This window comes from Oryctolagus cuniculus, chromosome 12, assembly GCF_964237555.1.
Source record: "Oryctolagus cuniculus chromosome 12, mOryCun1.1, whole genome shotgun sequence".
NCBI lineage: Eukaryota > Metazoa > Chordata > Mammalia > Lagomorpha > Leporidae > Oryctolagus > Oryctolagus cuniculus.
The window spans coordinates 25,952,671-25,969,792 of record NC_091443.1 but is presented as its reverse complement, the minus strand read 5'-3'; the positions used below and the strand labels follow the sequence as shown (position 1 = coordinate 25,969,792).

Below are 17,122 nucleotides of genomic sequence, written 5' to 3'. Positions count from 1 at the left end.
GGCCATAATTCCAGCCCCTTTACTAACTTTTTAAAGTACAATTATACATACTAGATGGACTCAGCAATTCTTTTACTAGTTAGTTATATACCAAACAAAAACTCTTATACAAAGCTATAAGAAAACATTTATAATAATGTTCAGTAAAGCACTGTTTCAAGAGTGAAAACTTCCAAATAACTTAGTAACTCAACAAGAAGCTGCAGTGTTCATGCAATGGAGTACGACAGAGCAGCAAACCAAAACCAGACTTATGAGCTACTAAAACACCAAAATCAATTTGGTAAACCAATGCTGAAAGAACAATGCATACGTACATACAGTTTAAAAATGTGCATCGGAGCCGGCACTGTGGCATAGCAGGTAAAGCTACCACCTGCAGTGCCGGCATCCCATTTGGGTGCTAGTTCGAGTCCCAGCTGCTCCTCTTCCGATCCAGCTCTCTGCTACGGCCTGGGAAAGCAGCAGAAGATGGCCCAAGTGCTTGGAACCCTGAAACCTGCGTGGGAGACCAGAAGCTGCTCCTGGTTCCTGATCAACATAGTTCTGACTGTTGCAGGCATCTGGGGAGTGAGTCAGTGGATGGAAGACCTCTTTTTCTCTGCCTCTGCCTCTGCCTCTCTATAACTCTCAAATAAATAAATAAATCTTAAAAAAAACAAAAACAAAAACAAAAAAAAAAAAACAGTAATTGAGCTCCTGCCACCCATGTGGAAGGCCTGGATGGCAATCCTGGCTCTCCCCTTCAGCCACAGGGTTGCTGTGGACATTTGTGGAGTACATCAGGATGGGTGCACTGTGCCTCTCAAATAAATTTTATTTAAATGTGCAAAACAGGGCATCAGCATTGTAGTGCAGCAGGTATAGCCACTGCCTGTGATGCCAATTTGTGTCCTGGCTGCTCTACTTCCAATCCAGTTCCCTGAAAATGGCCTAGGACAAGAAGTGGAAGATGGCCCAAGTATTTGGGCCCCTGGCACCCACATGGGAAACCTGGATGAAGTTCGTGGCTCCTGGTTTTGGCCGGTCCAGCCCTGGCCGTTGTGGCCACAGGGGGAGTGAATGGAAATCTCTCTCTCTGCAGCTTGACTTTCAAATACATAAATTTTTTAAATGTGCAAAATAACACCATACACTGTTTAAGAATATGTGTTTATGTATAGAAACTATAAATATATATAGGGCAACAGTAAATAACAAATTCAGATTAGCAGTTATTTCCTGGGAAAAAGAAAAACAATGGGATTGTGAAAATTACGTGAAAGATTTCAATTTTTTTTTTTTTTTTTGACAGGCAGAGTGGACAGTGAGAGAGAGAGACAGAGAGAAAGGTCTTCCTTTTGCCGTTGGTTCACCCTCCAATGGCCGCCGCAGCTGGCACGCTGCGGCCGGCGCACCGTGCTGATCCGATGGCAGGAGCCAGGTACTTATCCTGGTCTCCCATGGGGTGCAGGGCCCAAGCACTTGGGCCATCCTCCACTGCACTCCCTGGCCACAGCAGAGAGCTGGCCTGGAAGAGGAGCAACCAGGACAGAATCCGGTGCCCCGACCGGGACTAGAACCTGGTGTGGTGTGCCGGCGCTGCAAGGCAGAGGATTAGCCTAGTGAGCCGCAGCGCCAGCCGAAAGATTTCAATTTTATCTGTAAAACTTTTGTTACCCATGAGCTCTCAATATATTACTCTCTATCTTTTTAGGATGCTTGAGATATTTAGTAAGAAGAGCTGAATAAATTACTGCATAAACTAAATCAAAAATACACAACTGAAAAGCAGATTAGTAGCATTGCTCTCAATATCCTACACAGATGTGGTTATTCATTAAAAAATATGAATATAAACGGTCACTTACTAATAGTTTTGAAATAAGTTTTGAATAGCACTATTATTTCACCAGAAACTCAGTTTACAAAGAATGTCAATATTTTATGTATGTTATCCTTATTCCATAATACATATCAATTAACACAGGTATTTCTAGGTTCTCAAAGCAGTTCCACAAGGAGCTAATTGGTTTGTTTCTTTCTGATGTTCATTTATATAACAGTTCCACTACAAAGAAAACCTTGATTCAGTACTATTTGCTTACCTCCAGTCACAAATCCCTTTGCTCCCATCTATAAAAATTCTCAAAGCATAAAAAACATAACAAAAAAGCCTACCTAAATTTCTTTTTTTAAAAATTTATTTATTTACTTGAAAGTCAGAGTTACACAGAAAGAGAGGCAGAGAAGGGGGGGGGGGTCTTCCATCCGCTGGTTCACTCCCCAACTGGCCGCAATGGCCAGAGATGCGCTGATCCAAAGCTAGCAGCCAAAGACTTGGGCCGTCTTCCATTGCTTTCCCAGGCCATAGCAGAGAGCTGGATCGGAAATGAAGCAGCTGGATCTCAAATCGGCGCCCATATGGGATGCTGGCACTGTAGGTAGTGGCTTTACCCGCTACACCACAGCGCCAGCCCCCTAAATTTCAAATTACTTCAAATATAACACAATGCTTCTGAACTAGATACTGATAATCTCCAGTGGGTATGCCAAAGGCTTGATTCTGAATGGCACAGCCAAGAAAAATCAGAGGCCAATTCCAAAGAATATAAAGTTTATTTGTGGTGCTTTCCTACATATCCCTTAGCAATAAATTTATACATTGTTGCTTTTCCCAGTGTAGTCACAGTAAATCGAATATGGCTGCTAATCAGGACAGCTTCTTAAGTGGGCCTGTTTCTGAATGCGGAAAAGCTTCTGGTTTAATGAGAGTGACAAGGGCTAGTTTTTTTTGACAGGGAATTGTTAGCTGCAAGAGCCTGAGTTGTCAGGGACAGAATAAACCCTGTCTCATTCAGTACTCGATTCATTTAGTTGTCAAGAGCCTAGCATCTGTACTGACGTGGCTGAATGACCTCATTCTACAGCAATGTGAGAAAGTCAGTAGTAGTAGGAGAGGGGTGATTACCTTGAAAGTGGTTACTCTGCTATTGCTTTTAGTCTTCTCTTTTGCACTCCTCTATGAAGAATGGGTAGGCCCTAATCTAGGCCTACATATTGATACAAGATTTATACCTGCAGGACAGGTTACAGTTAAAAGCTGTGCTGTAAGCTGTCTTCTAAGTTCACAAGAGATGAAGTATTTTTTAGCACTCATGAATAATTTGTAAAATGTTATAATAATAGGTAGAGGTATGTCTATGGTTCTTAAAAACAGAGAAGGACATTTGATTAAGATATTTGTTGTCTACCTGTAAAGATCAGATTCCAAAAGTGTTAGCTGACGTGCGATTTCTATTGGATGCAGTGTCATGAGATCAAATGTTTCAAACTGTCCAGGCTTGCTGATATGCCATTCAATTGGTGGAGGTGGACTCTCAAAGGTAATATTATGGCTTATTCCATTTGCCTGAGCTTGCTTCTTCCTCTTGATGATCTTAGCAATTGATTCTACCCACTTCTTCATAGCTTTCCCTAGAAAAAGAACAAATAAACAAAAGCACCTTTTACTTGACAGATAGAAGTGCAAATAAGATCTCTTATTTTCACCTCACTTCAACAACTACCAACTCAGGGCTCAAGCCCCTCCTCTCTCTCCAGGTTATTCTGAAAGAAATTCAAGATACCATACCATGCATTCATGTTTAAGTATCTGTCTCCAAACGTCTCTTCAAAATAATAACTCTAACACCATTATGCATATAAAAAATCACAACTTGTGGGGAGCAGGCTTTTCGCCTAGTGGTTAAGATGCCTACATCCCACATCAGGGTGTCTGGGTTAGATTCCTGGTTCTGGCTCCTGCTAATGGAGATCCTGGGAGGCAGTGGTGATGGCTCAAGTAATTGAGTTCCTTGCCCATTCATTTGAGAGATAGGGATTGAGTTCTTGGCTCCTCGCTTTGACCCAGCCCAGTCCTGGCCATTGCAGGCATTTATAGAGTAAAGAGCAGACTCCCTAAATATCTCTAAAATGATAGAGAAAATTTTTTAAACTGACAACTTATCTTCAACTATTGTTGGTGTTAATCTCTTTTGTGATGTTTCTTTGCTCGTGATAATTCCTTATATTTACTATTTTACTGGGAATTGTATTCCTTTCTCATTTACTAGTTGAACTATTTGTGTCTCACAAATGTTTTATTATAGTTGGTTTGTTTGAAAAGACACAAACAAGATAGACTTACTGTATTTAGTCAGTATGTCTCAAGTCTCCTTTAACCTGTAGGTTTCCCCTTTATCAATCATTTTTAAAAAATATTTATTTGAAAATAATGAGAGAAAGAGGGAGAGACAGGAGACAGAGAAGTCTTCTATCTGCTGGTTCACTCCACAAATGGTTGCAATGGCCCCAATAGGCCAGTCTGAAGCCAGGAGCCAGGAGCTTCTTGAAGGTTTCCCAGGTGGGTGCAGGGGCCCAAGGAATTGAGCTGTCCTCTGCTGCTTTCCCAGGCACATTAGCAGGAAGCTGGATCTGAAGTGGAGCAGCCAGGACTTGAACCAGAGCCCTTATGCAATGCTGGCATCACAGATGGCAGCTTTATCTGCTACGCCACAATGCTGGCCATTATCGATCATTTTTGCTTGCAACTCGTTTGTTGAAGAAACTGAATCACTTGTCCTTAAGTGTTCCTCAAACCTGCAATTTGTCACTTTCATCCCTAAGGTTTTACCTGCCATATTTTTCTGTAACCTATATTTTCTGCAAGCCAGACACACGATCCAGAATTTTTTTTTTAATACAAATACTTGCTAAGAACACTTCTAAGAGAAGCATACAATGTCTAGTTCTCTGTCTTTTTATGATGTTTGTCCACTCATATGCCCAGTTCCTTATTATTTTACCAGGAATTGAGAAAGGGTGATAATCTTTCATTTCTTCTTCACATATTAGTAGAATTATTTCTATAAAAATAAACTTTTCCTCATGAATTATTTAGTCATCCTCAGGTATATCTCAGGTAGGAAAAACTTTAGACATTAATATCACACCACTTACTCTTGATTTATTCTAATGTGTATGTATGTGTGTGTGTTAGAAGTGGTGCAGCCAGGATTCAAAGCGGCATTAACGCGGGATGCTGGTGCTGCAGACCACACCTTAACCTGTTGCGCTACAGTGCCAGCCCCTTTTATGATATTCTTAATGTGTTTTACTGTCAAATAAAACATAACTGTTCTTCATCCAATAATAAACATTTATAACATATTTATTTGTTTAAATGTTCATGGCCTATAATTTTACTTCATGGGTTGTGATTTAGAGATTTCAAGTAGGAAATTCCCATCTTTAATGTATCAAAATATATCAAAAACTTTTCCAGTGGAAATAAATCTTACTAAAAAAAACTATTAATCATCCAAAGCTAGAAAACAAGATCAAGGAGAATATGTAAACAAAAAAAATTATGCACATTTTTATTTAACTGAAGCAACGGCAACTCTGAGACAAGGTAAAAATTAAACAACTTAAATTTATTAAAGAGTATTTTTGACTTCTTTAAAAGAAAATATTCTCCCTAAAAACTGAAAAGGCAAGGTTCTAAGACTTCAGATTATTTCTGAATAAATATTATGGGCTCCTTAGTCTATAAAAAAACATTCCAAATATTATTTCAGCTTTTTAGAAATGAAAAAGTTTAGCTTTTAATTAAAAGTCTCCCAAATTTGAAAAAAATCATGTCCAACAGAATATTTAATCAAACTTTTAAATAAATACCTCTTACACTTGAAATGAAGGATTCTAGTCTTTCAAGCAATTCCGAATCTCTTTCAAAGTCATAAAAATGGTGTTCAACCCAGTGCCGAAATACATTTAAGATCCTGATGAAACGGAAAGAAACGTATTTTAGTGAAATCTGGCCATTACTTAGACTTCTTTCCTTCCTCAAATGCCAAGATGATAGCTTGTCATACAAGGGTCAATATAATACTCAGAATCTTTGACCTGTATCTAATTAATAGTTTAAGCGCTTCAATACTGTGAAAAATGCAGGTCTCCAGATCATGCATTATTTTAAAACTATACTTCAAAATATTCCTAAAAATAAAAATGTAGTTTTTTTATGTTAAGGAAAAGTGTTTTTATGTTGTGGAAAATTAAATTTAGTCTATTTTGTTTTAAATTCAAGTGTTACCATCGATTTTTATGTAATCTACAAATATACCTACTTTTTTTTTTTTTTTTTTTTTTTTGACAGGCAGAATGGACAGTGAGAGAGAGAGACAGAGAGAAAGGTCTTCCTTTGCCGTTGGTTCACCCTCCAATGGCCGCTGCAGCCAGCGCACTGTAGCCAGCGCACCACCACTGATCCGAAGCCAGGAGCCAGGTGCTTCCCCTGGTCTCCCATGGGGTGCAGGGCCCAAGGGCTTGGGCCATCCTCCACTGCACTCCCGGGCCACAGCAGAGAGCTGGCCTGGAAGAGGGGTAACCGGGACAGAATCTGGTGCCCCGACCGGGACTAGAACCCAGTGTGCCGGCGCCGCAGGTGGAGGATTAGCCTATTGAGCTGTGGCACTACCGGCCACATTTTCTTATTTTATATCCAAAGAAAAATAGTACTTTTAACAGAACTATCCTGTTCTGCAGTATCACAAAAATGATTACATACAACCTTACAAATAATGATGAGTAACATTTGCAAACATAATATTCCATTCACCAACAAAGAGATAGCATACATTAATAACACTAGGATTTTTTTTCCGTTCTTACTTCAACCAATGACTATTTCCAGGTTAGTTTATATTTATCCCTAACTGACAGACAATGAGTTTTTCCGCCCGCAGGCTAAGAAAATATATTTAGGAGTGAACATTTCAAAAGGGTTAAGGCACCACTAGTGATGCCCACATCCCAGTGGGCATGCCCACATCAGAGTGCCTGGGTTCAAGTCCCAGCTCCACATCCAATTCAGCTAACTGCTACTGTATACCCTATGAGAGCAGGTGATGGCTCAGGTCACTGGGTTCCTGCTACTCATGTGGAATATCTGGATTGAATTTTAGGATTCTGGCTTTGGTATGACCCAGCCTCAGCTATTCCAGACATTTGGGATGAGCCAACGGAATCACTGTGCCTTTCAAACAAATAAATAAATTTTTAGAAATAAAGTACATTTAATTCTCAGTCTCTGTCACGGTATCTGTAATAGAACGACCTTAAGTCATGTATTTGCTTAGTTCTGTGGCTTAGAGAACATTTGAAGAGATCACAAAGGTGTTAGCTTTAATTTACATTTAGACTAATTCAAATAGTTCTATTTCTACTTTACCTGTTTTCTAGTTTCTATAGCATTCAATATTTTTTAAAGTTATTATCACATAATGGGGAGGTTATTTGGCATGGCAGTGAAGACATAGTTTGGGACATTCACATCCCATACTGGAATGCCTGTGTTCAAGTCTCCACCCAGCTTCCGGTTCCAGCTTCCTACTAATGCTCACCTTGGAAGTCAGCCATGGATGGCCTAAATACATGGGTCCCTGTCAAGTACATGCCAGATACCAGATACTCACTTTTTACTAGATCTCCTAGCTTCAAAGTGGTCCAGTCCCTGCTGTTGCAGGCATTTGGGAATGAACCAGCAGATGGCATGTATCTATCTACCTCTCTGTCTCTCTCTGCCTTTCAAATCAGTAAAACAATTTTTTTAAAAATTACTATCATATAAAAGAAAAAACATTATCAGACTCCATCAAAATTAAAATTTTATGTTCATCAAAAGGGATCATTAAGAGAACTAAAAGGCAAGCCACACACTGGGAGAAAATATCTGCAAAATGTTTACTTGACAAACAACTGGCATCTAATCCTACTCAATTAACTTCTACAACTAGCTAATAAAAAAAACCCTCAAAATATAAAAGATTTGTACAGATTTCTTCAAAAATAAGTGTGATTAGTTAATACAAGACAATAAGAAGTTCTGAACGTCATTAGTCACCAAAATGGGATACTCAGCAATATGGCTAAGATACAAAGACTGATATTACTAAGTTCTCGTGACGATAAACAGCAAGTGGAACTCTCACACATTGCTGGTGAAAATGCTGAGATAACATTTTGGCAGTTTCTTTCAAAAGTAAACATATACCCATCTTATGACCCAACCATTCCACTCTGAGTTACTATCACAAGACAAGTAAAAAAAAATACATTCACAATAAGGTAAAATTCATAGCAGCCCTATTCATAATAAAAAAAAAAACTGGCAAAATCCAGGTATCCTCCAAAAGGAAAAAATAAACAGGCTATTTTCATATAATCAAACACTCCATCCACAATAAAATAGGACAAATGAATTTCAGAAGCATATTGAATGAAAGCAGTCAAACACAAAAACAGAATGTAAGAAGCCATTTAAATGAAATTCTAAAAAGATAAAATTAATCTTTGGTGATCAGAAGACTGCCATTGGTCAGTAGCAACAAAAATTGATTAGAAGGGGCATAAAGGAACTTTCTGGGGTATGGTAGCAATCTATTTCTGGAAAGTTTTAGGTTATAGAGATGTATGTTTGTTAAAATTCAAGCGAAGTACTCTTAAGGTACATTGTTTCATTATATGCACATTTCAAAACAAAAAATAATAAATACTGAACAGTAATGATATACCAGTTGAAGAATTTAATTAGAAGCATTCTTTGAAATACATCCAAAATTAGACTGACTGACAGAAAAACAATAAAGGAATAGGTAAGTGATAAAACAAGAGTTGTAAAATATTAACAATAGATCTAAGTGGTGGGCTTATGGGTGTTCATTGTAAAATTCTCAAACTACTCTGGATTGAAAATTTCTATGGGCCCTGATGTGGTGTAGTGGGTAAAGTTGCTTCCTGTGATACTGACATCCCACATGGGCACCAGTTCTAGTCCCGGCTGTTCCACTGCTGATCCAGCTCCCTGAGAAAAGCAGAGGAGAATGGCCTAAGTGTTTGGTCTCCTGTACCCATGTCAGAGATTTGGATGATGCTCGTAGCTCCTGGCTTTGGCCTAGCTCAGCCCTGGCAATTGAGGCCATCCGGGAAATGAATTAGCAGATGGAAGATCTCTCTTTGTCTGTCTCTCCATCTCTCTGTGTAGCTCTTTCAAGTTAAAAAAAAATTAGAAAAAATTACTGGTGCTGGCGCTGTGGCACAGTAGGTTAAACATCTGCCTGGGGCGCCAGCATCCCATATGGGCCCCAGTTCAAGTCCCAGCTGCTCCTCTTCCAATCCAACTTTCTACTATGGCCTGGGAAAGCAGTGAAAGATGGCCTAGGTGCTTGGGCCCCTGCAGCCACAGACCAGAAGGAGGCTCCCGGCTTTGGATCAATGTAGCTCCAGCCGTTGCGGCCATTTCGGGAGTGAACCAGCGGAAGGAAGACCTCTCTCTCTGTCTTTCCTCTTCACTATCTATAACTCTACCTCTCAAATAAATAAGTAAAAAAAAAAAAATAAAAAATAAAAAATAAAAAAATTACTATCGTGTATACAGAACAGGTTTTAACAACATGGCTTGGATTTCAAGGCCATCTTCAACTCTACTCCACTTTCTGCAGTTAATCTCATCTACTGTTACTTGTAATGCTTTCAATTCCTTTCATGTCAATTATATCCTTTTCATTTCTGCCTACTTATCTTTGTTCAGACTATTTCCTATCACCATGAGTATCTATAGTCATCTTTCTGCCTATCTAAATTCTATACATGTTTTGGGCCAATCTCATATATTACCTCTTGAAAGATGTCTTCCCTAATTACTCTGTTCTAATCTCAGCTATAGCTGAGATTTTACAGTAATGTATTTTTCTGAGCTACTTAAACATTCAAAGTAGAGTAACTATCTCATATAGCCTTCTTCCCCAATAAAATCATAAGGGTACCATAATATGATAGTTCACATAATTGCTATATTCACCATAGTACAAACTGAGAAAACAGAAAACATCTAGAAATAATTTATTTGACTAAATACCTAAGATTATATTTCACTCTGCCCTATATAACAATCTCCTAATTATATGCCTCATATTAAGGGACTTATTATGAATGTAGATTAGTATAAATGTACCAGCGCCAGAAGAAAAGAATTAATTATTTCTTTATTGCTAGTGGGTAAATAATATGATCTTCTGATACAAACAATGATATGTTAAAAGTTTTAGCTGAAAGACATATACTTATGAGCATTATCATTCCTTTAAAACTGCATTTATTTGTGATAATTATCCTAGAAAACAAATAACTAATAAACTCAGTTTCAAAGTTATAACTGATTTGTTAGCAATCATCAAGGAAACTTAACACTCACAGAGAAAAATATTTTTAGACAATATACATGTAACATGACAACAGTTTCATGGAAAGAAGTAGGTAACACACTTTGGTTGTCACTTGGACTGTAAAGAAGACTAATCAAAGGAGTTTCCAGTTTTCAACATTAAATACAAAATGCTATGGAAACAGACATGGTTACAATCCTGACTTGGCTACTCTGCTTAATATGACCTAGTCCAAACTATGGTACAGTGTAAAAAAGCCCAGGATTACTAGGTGATCACAACAGAATATGAATTAAAAGAAAAAATACGGGGAAAGATTAAGGTTTTTAAAAAATTGGTGAAAGAGTAGGCAAGACTATATGATATTTTATAATTTTAAAATTTATTTTCATTTTACTTGAAAGGCAGAGACACAGATAGAATGACAAAGACACAGAAACAGAGACCTTCCATCTGCTGGCTCACTCTCTAAGTACCTATAATGACCAGGGCTGGGCCAGCCTGAAGCCAGGAGACCAGAAGTCCATCCAGGTCTCTGACATACATGGCAAGGACCAAAGTACTTGGGCCATAACCTGCTACCTCCCAGGGTGTGCATTAGCAGGAAGCTGGAATCGGAGGTGGAGCCAGGAATCAGACCCAGATGCCCCAAAACAGGACCGTGTCACAAGTAGCATCTTAACCACTGTACCAAATGCATTCCCTGACATTTTGTAATTCTTATTTACAAAAAAAAAAAAAAAAAAAAATAGGTATCTTAGTCCATAAGCCAATAATATCAAATGCCAGAGGTATCTGTTGCAAATAACACAGTATATTTAAATAATTAAATTTCTTTAGGATATTTAACAGTAGCTTCATACAGAAAGAAGTCTCAAAGCTTAACTTAAATTATGTGAAGTTAACAATAATGCTTATTTGAGTTAAGAACTAAGAGCTAGCAAAAAAAAAAAAAAGAGCTTCAGTATTAACTATGTACTTAAAGTTGAATGGCACATAGAAAATGTAATATTCAGGGCAAACCTCAGTTGTACTGGTTGCACATACTCCTTGCGAAATCTTTTAAGGTCTGCACTGATTGGCTGCTCCCCTTTCTCTATTGCCAATTTGTCGGCTTCAGTAGGTTCAGGTTCTGGAATTTCAAACCTGAGAGAAAAAGCAAACACAAAGAAATCTATTCACATATAAATGAAAAGGATTTCAAGTACAACAGGAAAAATTATTTTGACTAAGCAAACCCCTTTCCTATCATTTCAAGCAAAAGTACAATTATATTTCAAACTTCCCATAAGATACTATACAGCGCGAGAAAGTGCCCTTCAGTTGTTCAGTACTAAGGTTTGGTAGTCTCACTTTTATCAAAAAAAAGTTCTATAATAGCACTACAGAAAATGTCTACAGGGAGATAAAAAAGATCCAAGAAAAGAATCCATGAAAATTAAAATCTCTTTAAAGAACAAGACAAAAATGGCTTATCTAATAATTCATCTCTTTTTTTAAAGATTTATTTATTTACTTGAAAGACTGAGAGAGATCTTCCATCTGCTGGTTCACTCCCCAAATGGCTGCCATGGCCAGGGCTGGGCCATGCTGAAACCAGCAGCACAGAACTTCATTCAGACCTGAGCACTTGAGTCATCCTTGCTGCTTTCCCAGGCCCACTAGCAGGGAGCCAGACTGGAAGTAGAGCAGCCGGGGCTCGAACCATTGCCCATACAGCATGTTGGCACTGCAGGTGGAGGCCTAACTGGCTGCATCACAAAACTGGTCCCTAATAATCTACCTTGAATATTTATATTTTAAGGGGCTAGTGTTGTGGGGTATTGGGTTAATCCACTACTCATGGCATCCCATACTGGAGCGCCAGTTTGAGTCCTGGCTGCTCTGCTTCCAATTCAGTTCCCTGCCAATATGCCTGGGAAGGCAAAGATCCAGGATGGAGTACTCCAGGCTCTCGATTTTGTTCTGGACCATCCCTGGCTGTTGTAGTCATTTGAGAAGTGAACATTGGATGAAAGATCAACTGCATCCTCTCTCTCCCTCTCTTTCTCTGCATCACTCTGCCTTGAAAATAAATAAATAGGGGCCGGCGCTGTAGCACAGCGGGTTAAAGCCCTGGCCTGAAGCGCCGGCATCCCATATGGGCACCGGTTCTAACCCCGGCTGCTCCTCTTCCGATCCAACTCTCTGCTGTGGCCTGGGATAGCAATGGAAGACGCCCCAAGTCCTTGGGCCCCTGCACCCATGTGGGCGTCCTGGAAGAAGCTCCTGGCTCCTGGCTTTGAATCAGCACAGCTCCAGCTGTTGTAGCCATCTGGGGAGTAAACCAGCTGATGGAAGACGTCTCTCTGGCTCTACCTCTCTCTGTAACTCTTTCAAATAAATAAAATAAATCTTAAAAAATAAGTTTAAAAAAATTAAAAATAAAATGTTTAAAATACATTCATAGGGCCAGTGCTGTGGCACAGCGGGTAAAACCACAGCCTGCAGTGCTAGCATCCCATATGAGTGCTGGTTCTAGTCCCGGCTGCTCCTCTTCCCATCCAACACTCTGCAATGGCCTGGAAAAGCAATAGAAGATGGCCCAAGTCCTTGGGCCCCTGCACCCAAGTGGAAGACCTGGAAAAAGCTCCTGGCTCCTGGCTTCAGACTGGCACAGCTCCGGCCATTGCAGCCAATCAAGGAGTGAACCAGCAAATGGAAGACCTCTCTATCTCTCTCTCTGCCTCTCTTCTCTCTGTGTAGCTCTGACGTTTATATAAATAAATAAATCTTTAAAAAAAAAAAACACAAACAAACATTCATATTATTAAAATGAAAGTTAGGGTCTCCTGTACCCACGTGGGAGACCTGGAGGAAGCTCCTGGCTCCTGGCTTCAGAACAGCCCAGCTCCAGCTGTTGTGGCCATTTGAGGAGTGAACCAGTGTATAGAAGACCTTTCTGTGTCTCCTTCTCTCTGTCTGTGACTCTACCTCTCAAACAAAATAAGTCTTTAAAAAAAAATCTTGCCCGGCCAGCGCCGTGGCTCACTAGGCTAATCCTCCACCTGCGGCGCCGGCATCCCGGTTCTAGTCCCGGTTGGAGCGCCGGTTCTGTCCTGGTTGCTCCTCTTCCAGTCCAGCTCTCTGCTGTGGCCCGGGAAAGCAGTGGAGGATGGCCCAAGTCCTTAGGCCCTGCACCCACATGGGAGACCAGGAGGAAGCATCTGGCTCCTGGCTTCGGATCGGCACAGCGCACGGGCCGTAGTGGCCATTTGGGGGGTGAACGAACGGGAGGGAAGATCTTTCTCTCTGTCTCTCTCTCTCTCTCACTGTCTAACTCTGCTTGTCAAAAAATAAATAAAAAAATAAAAAAATCTTGCCCAACCATAGGAAATATGACTAAATTATAAAATTTAATGATTTTGCTTTCTATATTTTGGGCATGGAAATCCAACTAAGCTGATCTTCATAACATATTACATTGACTTAGTCTGATAAATTTAGTTTCATGGTAACAGTCAAGATAGAATTATGGCAGTAAGGTTTTTTTGTTTTTCAAGATTTATTTATTCATTTGAAAGGCAGAGCAATAGAGAGACAGTCCATTTGCTGGTTTATCCCCTAAGTGGCTCTAACAGCCAGAGCTGAGCCAGGCCAAATCCACAAGACCCCAGATTGCCCACAAAGGAGGCAGGGGTCCAAGTACTTGAGCTTTTATAGGCTGCCTTCCTAGGCATATTAGCAAGAAGATGCATAGGAAGTGGAGTAATCAGCCAAGGCTCTAATATGAGATGGTAGTGTCACCACATTACAACATGGGCCCCAGTATTAAATTTTAAAATGTGAAACAAAAATCATTTTGGAGTACAGATTCTATATTTTAAATTATAAGGCATTTTATATGCCACTAAAATATCAAAAATTTTTTAAACTAAAGCTTCATCTCAAAAATTAATCATAGGCACCGGCATTGTGGCTCACTTGGTTAATCCTCCATCTGCGACGCCAGCACCCCCGGTTCTAGTCCCGGTTGAGGTGCCGGTTCTGTCCCGGTTGCTCCTCTTCCAGTCCAGCTCTCTGCTGTGGCCCAGGAAGGCAGTGGAGGATGGCCCAGGTCCTTGGGTCCTGCACCCACATGGGAGACCAGGAGGAAACACCGGGCTCCTGGCTTCAGATCGGTGTAGCTCCAGTCATGGCGGCCATTTGGGGAGTGAACCAATGGAAGGAAGCCCTTTCTTTTTCTCTCTCTCTCAGCCTCTCCTCTCTCTGTGTAACTCTGACTTTCGAATAAATAAAATAAATCTTAAAAAAAATTAATCATAAAGGGGCCAGCACTGTGGCGCAGTGGGTTAACGCCCTGGCCTGAGGCACCAGCATTCCATATGGGCATATGGGTGGCGGTTTGAGACCTGGCTGCTCCACTTCTGATCCAGCTCTCCTGAACAATCTTCACTAAAATAGTTTTTTTTTTTTTAATTCTCCTGTTTGTTCTTTCTAAATACCACTTGAAACATTACTAACAGCTGAAAAGACTTCTATTATAAACAATTATTTCAGTGAGTACATTATCTGAAAATGACAGTAATACTGCTAATTTAATGACAAATAAATTATGTTCAACACTATCTAAGTATATATACTAGGTACTAAATACTTTGCAGGGTATAAAATAGTAAACTTTACAAAATGTTCATGTAAGTAAAATATGTTTTTCTTACCGTTCAATCAGTAAGCTTAGCAATTCTTGTGGTTTACAAAACGAACGATATGTAGTAAGAAAAGTACGAACAAAATTGGGATCTGCAAAGGAAGAGCAGAAAACAGGTTTCATGTTCAACTTATTCAGTTTAATTAATTCAGACTATCATCACATTTTGAGGCCTTTCTTCCTTTCTATTTTTACTTTGAGCATTATTTGAGGCATTTCCTGCCAATCATGTTATTTCTTGATAAATGAGTATTATTTTCAAATTCTCATTCAAAATATAGGAATATCAAATTTTCCAAATATTTTAAATGACTTAAGTTAACATTACATTTTAGAGACATTTGTTTCTTCCAATTTTGCAGTATTTTTATATTTTGGAAGCAATCCATTTTTTATAAGCCTCAACAATATTTAAACTTCATTAAAAAGCTTTTTGGTTCCAGGCTCCACATAAGCACTTGTAATGAGTTTCACATACCTGCATACATATGATATGTTAACCTTTCAATTAATTTCACAACAGTTCCTCCTTTTATAATAGGGATTCCACTTCTACTTTGCAAGTTGTCTTCAAAAACAATGTTTTCCTCAGAGTCTTTTACCACAAAACGATACACTTCTGGACTTGGTAATCTCAGTGGTTGCTCATTTTCTTCTTTCAATAATACAGAATCCAGCATTCGATCTAGAGTGCTGCGGTAATGAAGAGAGATAAGGGCAGCCATCCAATTATTTTTCTCTTCAGCTGACTTAGCAGCAAATGTTATGCTGTTTTCTTCTTTGGACACCAATTCAAAAGCATGCTTGCATTCACAAGTATCTTCTTTATCACAGATTTGTATTTTCCTCATGACAAATTTTTCTTTTAATCTGTATTCTGCACTGCTGTAGCCTGGAAGCCGGGTCTGGCCATGATTAGGTTTACAGCTGATCATTAAGCCATCAAAGAGAAAAATATGCCGTTCATGCTTTGCACCAATTCTTGTCAATGGTCCTTCCATAATGAATTCGTTACAACACTGTCCAATATCTTTGCCTTCCCATCCATCTATATTTTTCTGAATTTCATTCATTTTTTTGATAGCCAGGTGCTTACTTCTTAACTGACGATTATAAAAGGGGCAAACAGGATCCCTGAAAGAACAAACCAAGTTACATTTAGCTTATTCAACAGCTAGGCAATCCCATAGCTTCAAATGTGAACTACCCCAAATTAAGTGACAAAAACGTAACTAATCATATACTACATTTTACATATAGCATTTATTTCCTTCTAATTTTCCCACTAAATAATATATGCCTTCATTTCATTTTTGTGAAAGTATTACATGTGCTACATTTCATTCCTAATACTTTAAGAACTAAAATTGTAAAGAATCTTAAATTTCTTGTACAGTTGCTACAAAAAAATAGCTAACTTTACTTTTTAAAGTTGTTATGTGTATGTATCTTAACAATATGGCAATACTAATGTGAAAACTAGAAGAGTGAAAGAAAGATGTGAAAGAAAAGTATAACTTTGAAGAATGCAATGTTCACTATATATATTACATTTCTTGAAAAACCAGGCATTAAATACAGTCAATATGCAGAGGCATTCATTCGTGTTTTCAATGGAATTACCCAGGTCGGCGTCTAGGTGAATACTGCTTGTATATTCGGTCCATACTACCTTGGAGATTCATGAGAGCAGTAATAGCTTGGTTCAGACACTCTCTGTCTTCTTGCTCTTCACTACATGCTTTTAATTGCTGGGAAAAACCAAAAAGAAAAATTAAAACTACATTGGGCCATCAACTGCTGCCTCCCAAGTACATGAGCAGGAAACTGAATGGTAAGTGGAGGTGGGAGTTGATTTCAGGCACTCTGATACTAAGAGGCAGCTTAACCCACCAAGTCACAACAACCAAATAAGTGCCCCTGCATTTTACTTCTTTATAGTACATAATCAGGGTTGGCACTGCCTGATCATATAGTATACACATCTTCAAATTTAAAAGATAATACAAAGCAGTTTTCCAAAGGGAATTGTACAGTTTATACTCTTTACAGAATAAAAGTTCTATGCAAAATATATATTAAGAGCTCATGATACCAGGTTAAGCCTCCACCTGCAACGCCAGCATCCCATATTGGTGCCAGTTCAAGACCTGTCTGCCACACTTCTGATCCAGCTCCCTGGTAA

At 39.0% G+C, this 17,122-nt stretch overlaps 1 protein-coding gene across 2 annotated transcripts in view; it reads right to left on the bottom strand.

Annotated features, from left to right (window-relative positions):
- Window positions 1–17,122, bottom strand: part of SOS2 (SOS Ras/Rho guanine nucleotide exchange factor 2) — a 110,523-nt gene that overhangs the window by 30,501 nt on the left and 62,900 nt on the right. For both annotated transcript variants that reach the window (XM_002718299.5, XM_051822817.2), the window contains exons 9-14: window positions 16,561–16,688; window positions 15,416–16,071; window positions 14,948–15,029; window positions 11,271–11,393; window positions 5,701–5,804; window positions 3,234–3,456 (exon numbers count right to left, since the gene is read on the bottom strand). In XM_002718299.5, coding sequence (XP_002718345.2) covers window positions 3,234–3,456; window positions 5,701–5,804; window positions 11,271–11,393; window positions 14,948–15,029; window positions 15,416–16,071; window positions 16,561–16,688 — 1,316 coding nt within the window. The remainder of the gene's footprint in view (window positions 1–3,233; window positions 3,457–5,700; window positions 5,805–11,270; window positions 11,394–14,947; window positions 15,030–15,415; window positions 16,072–16,560; window positions 16,689–17,122) is intronic.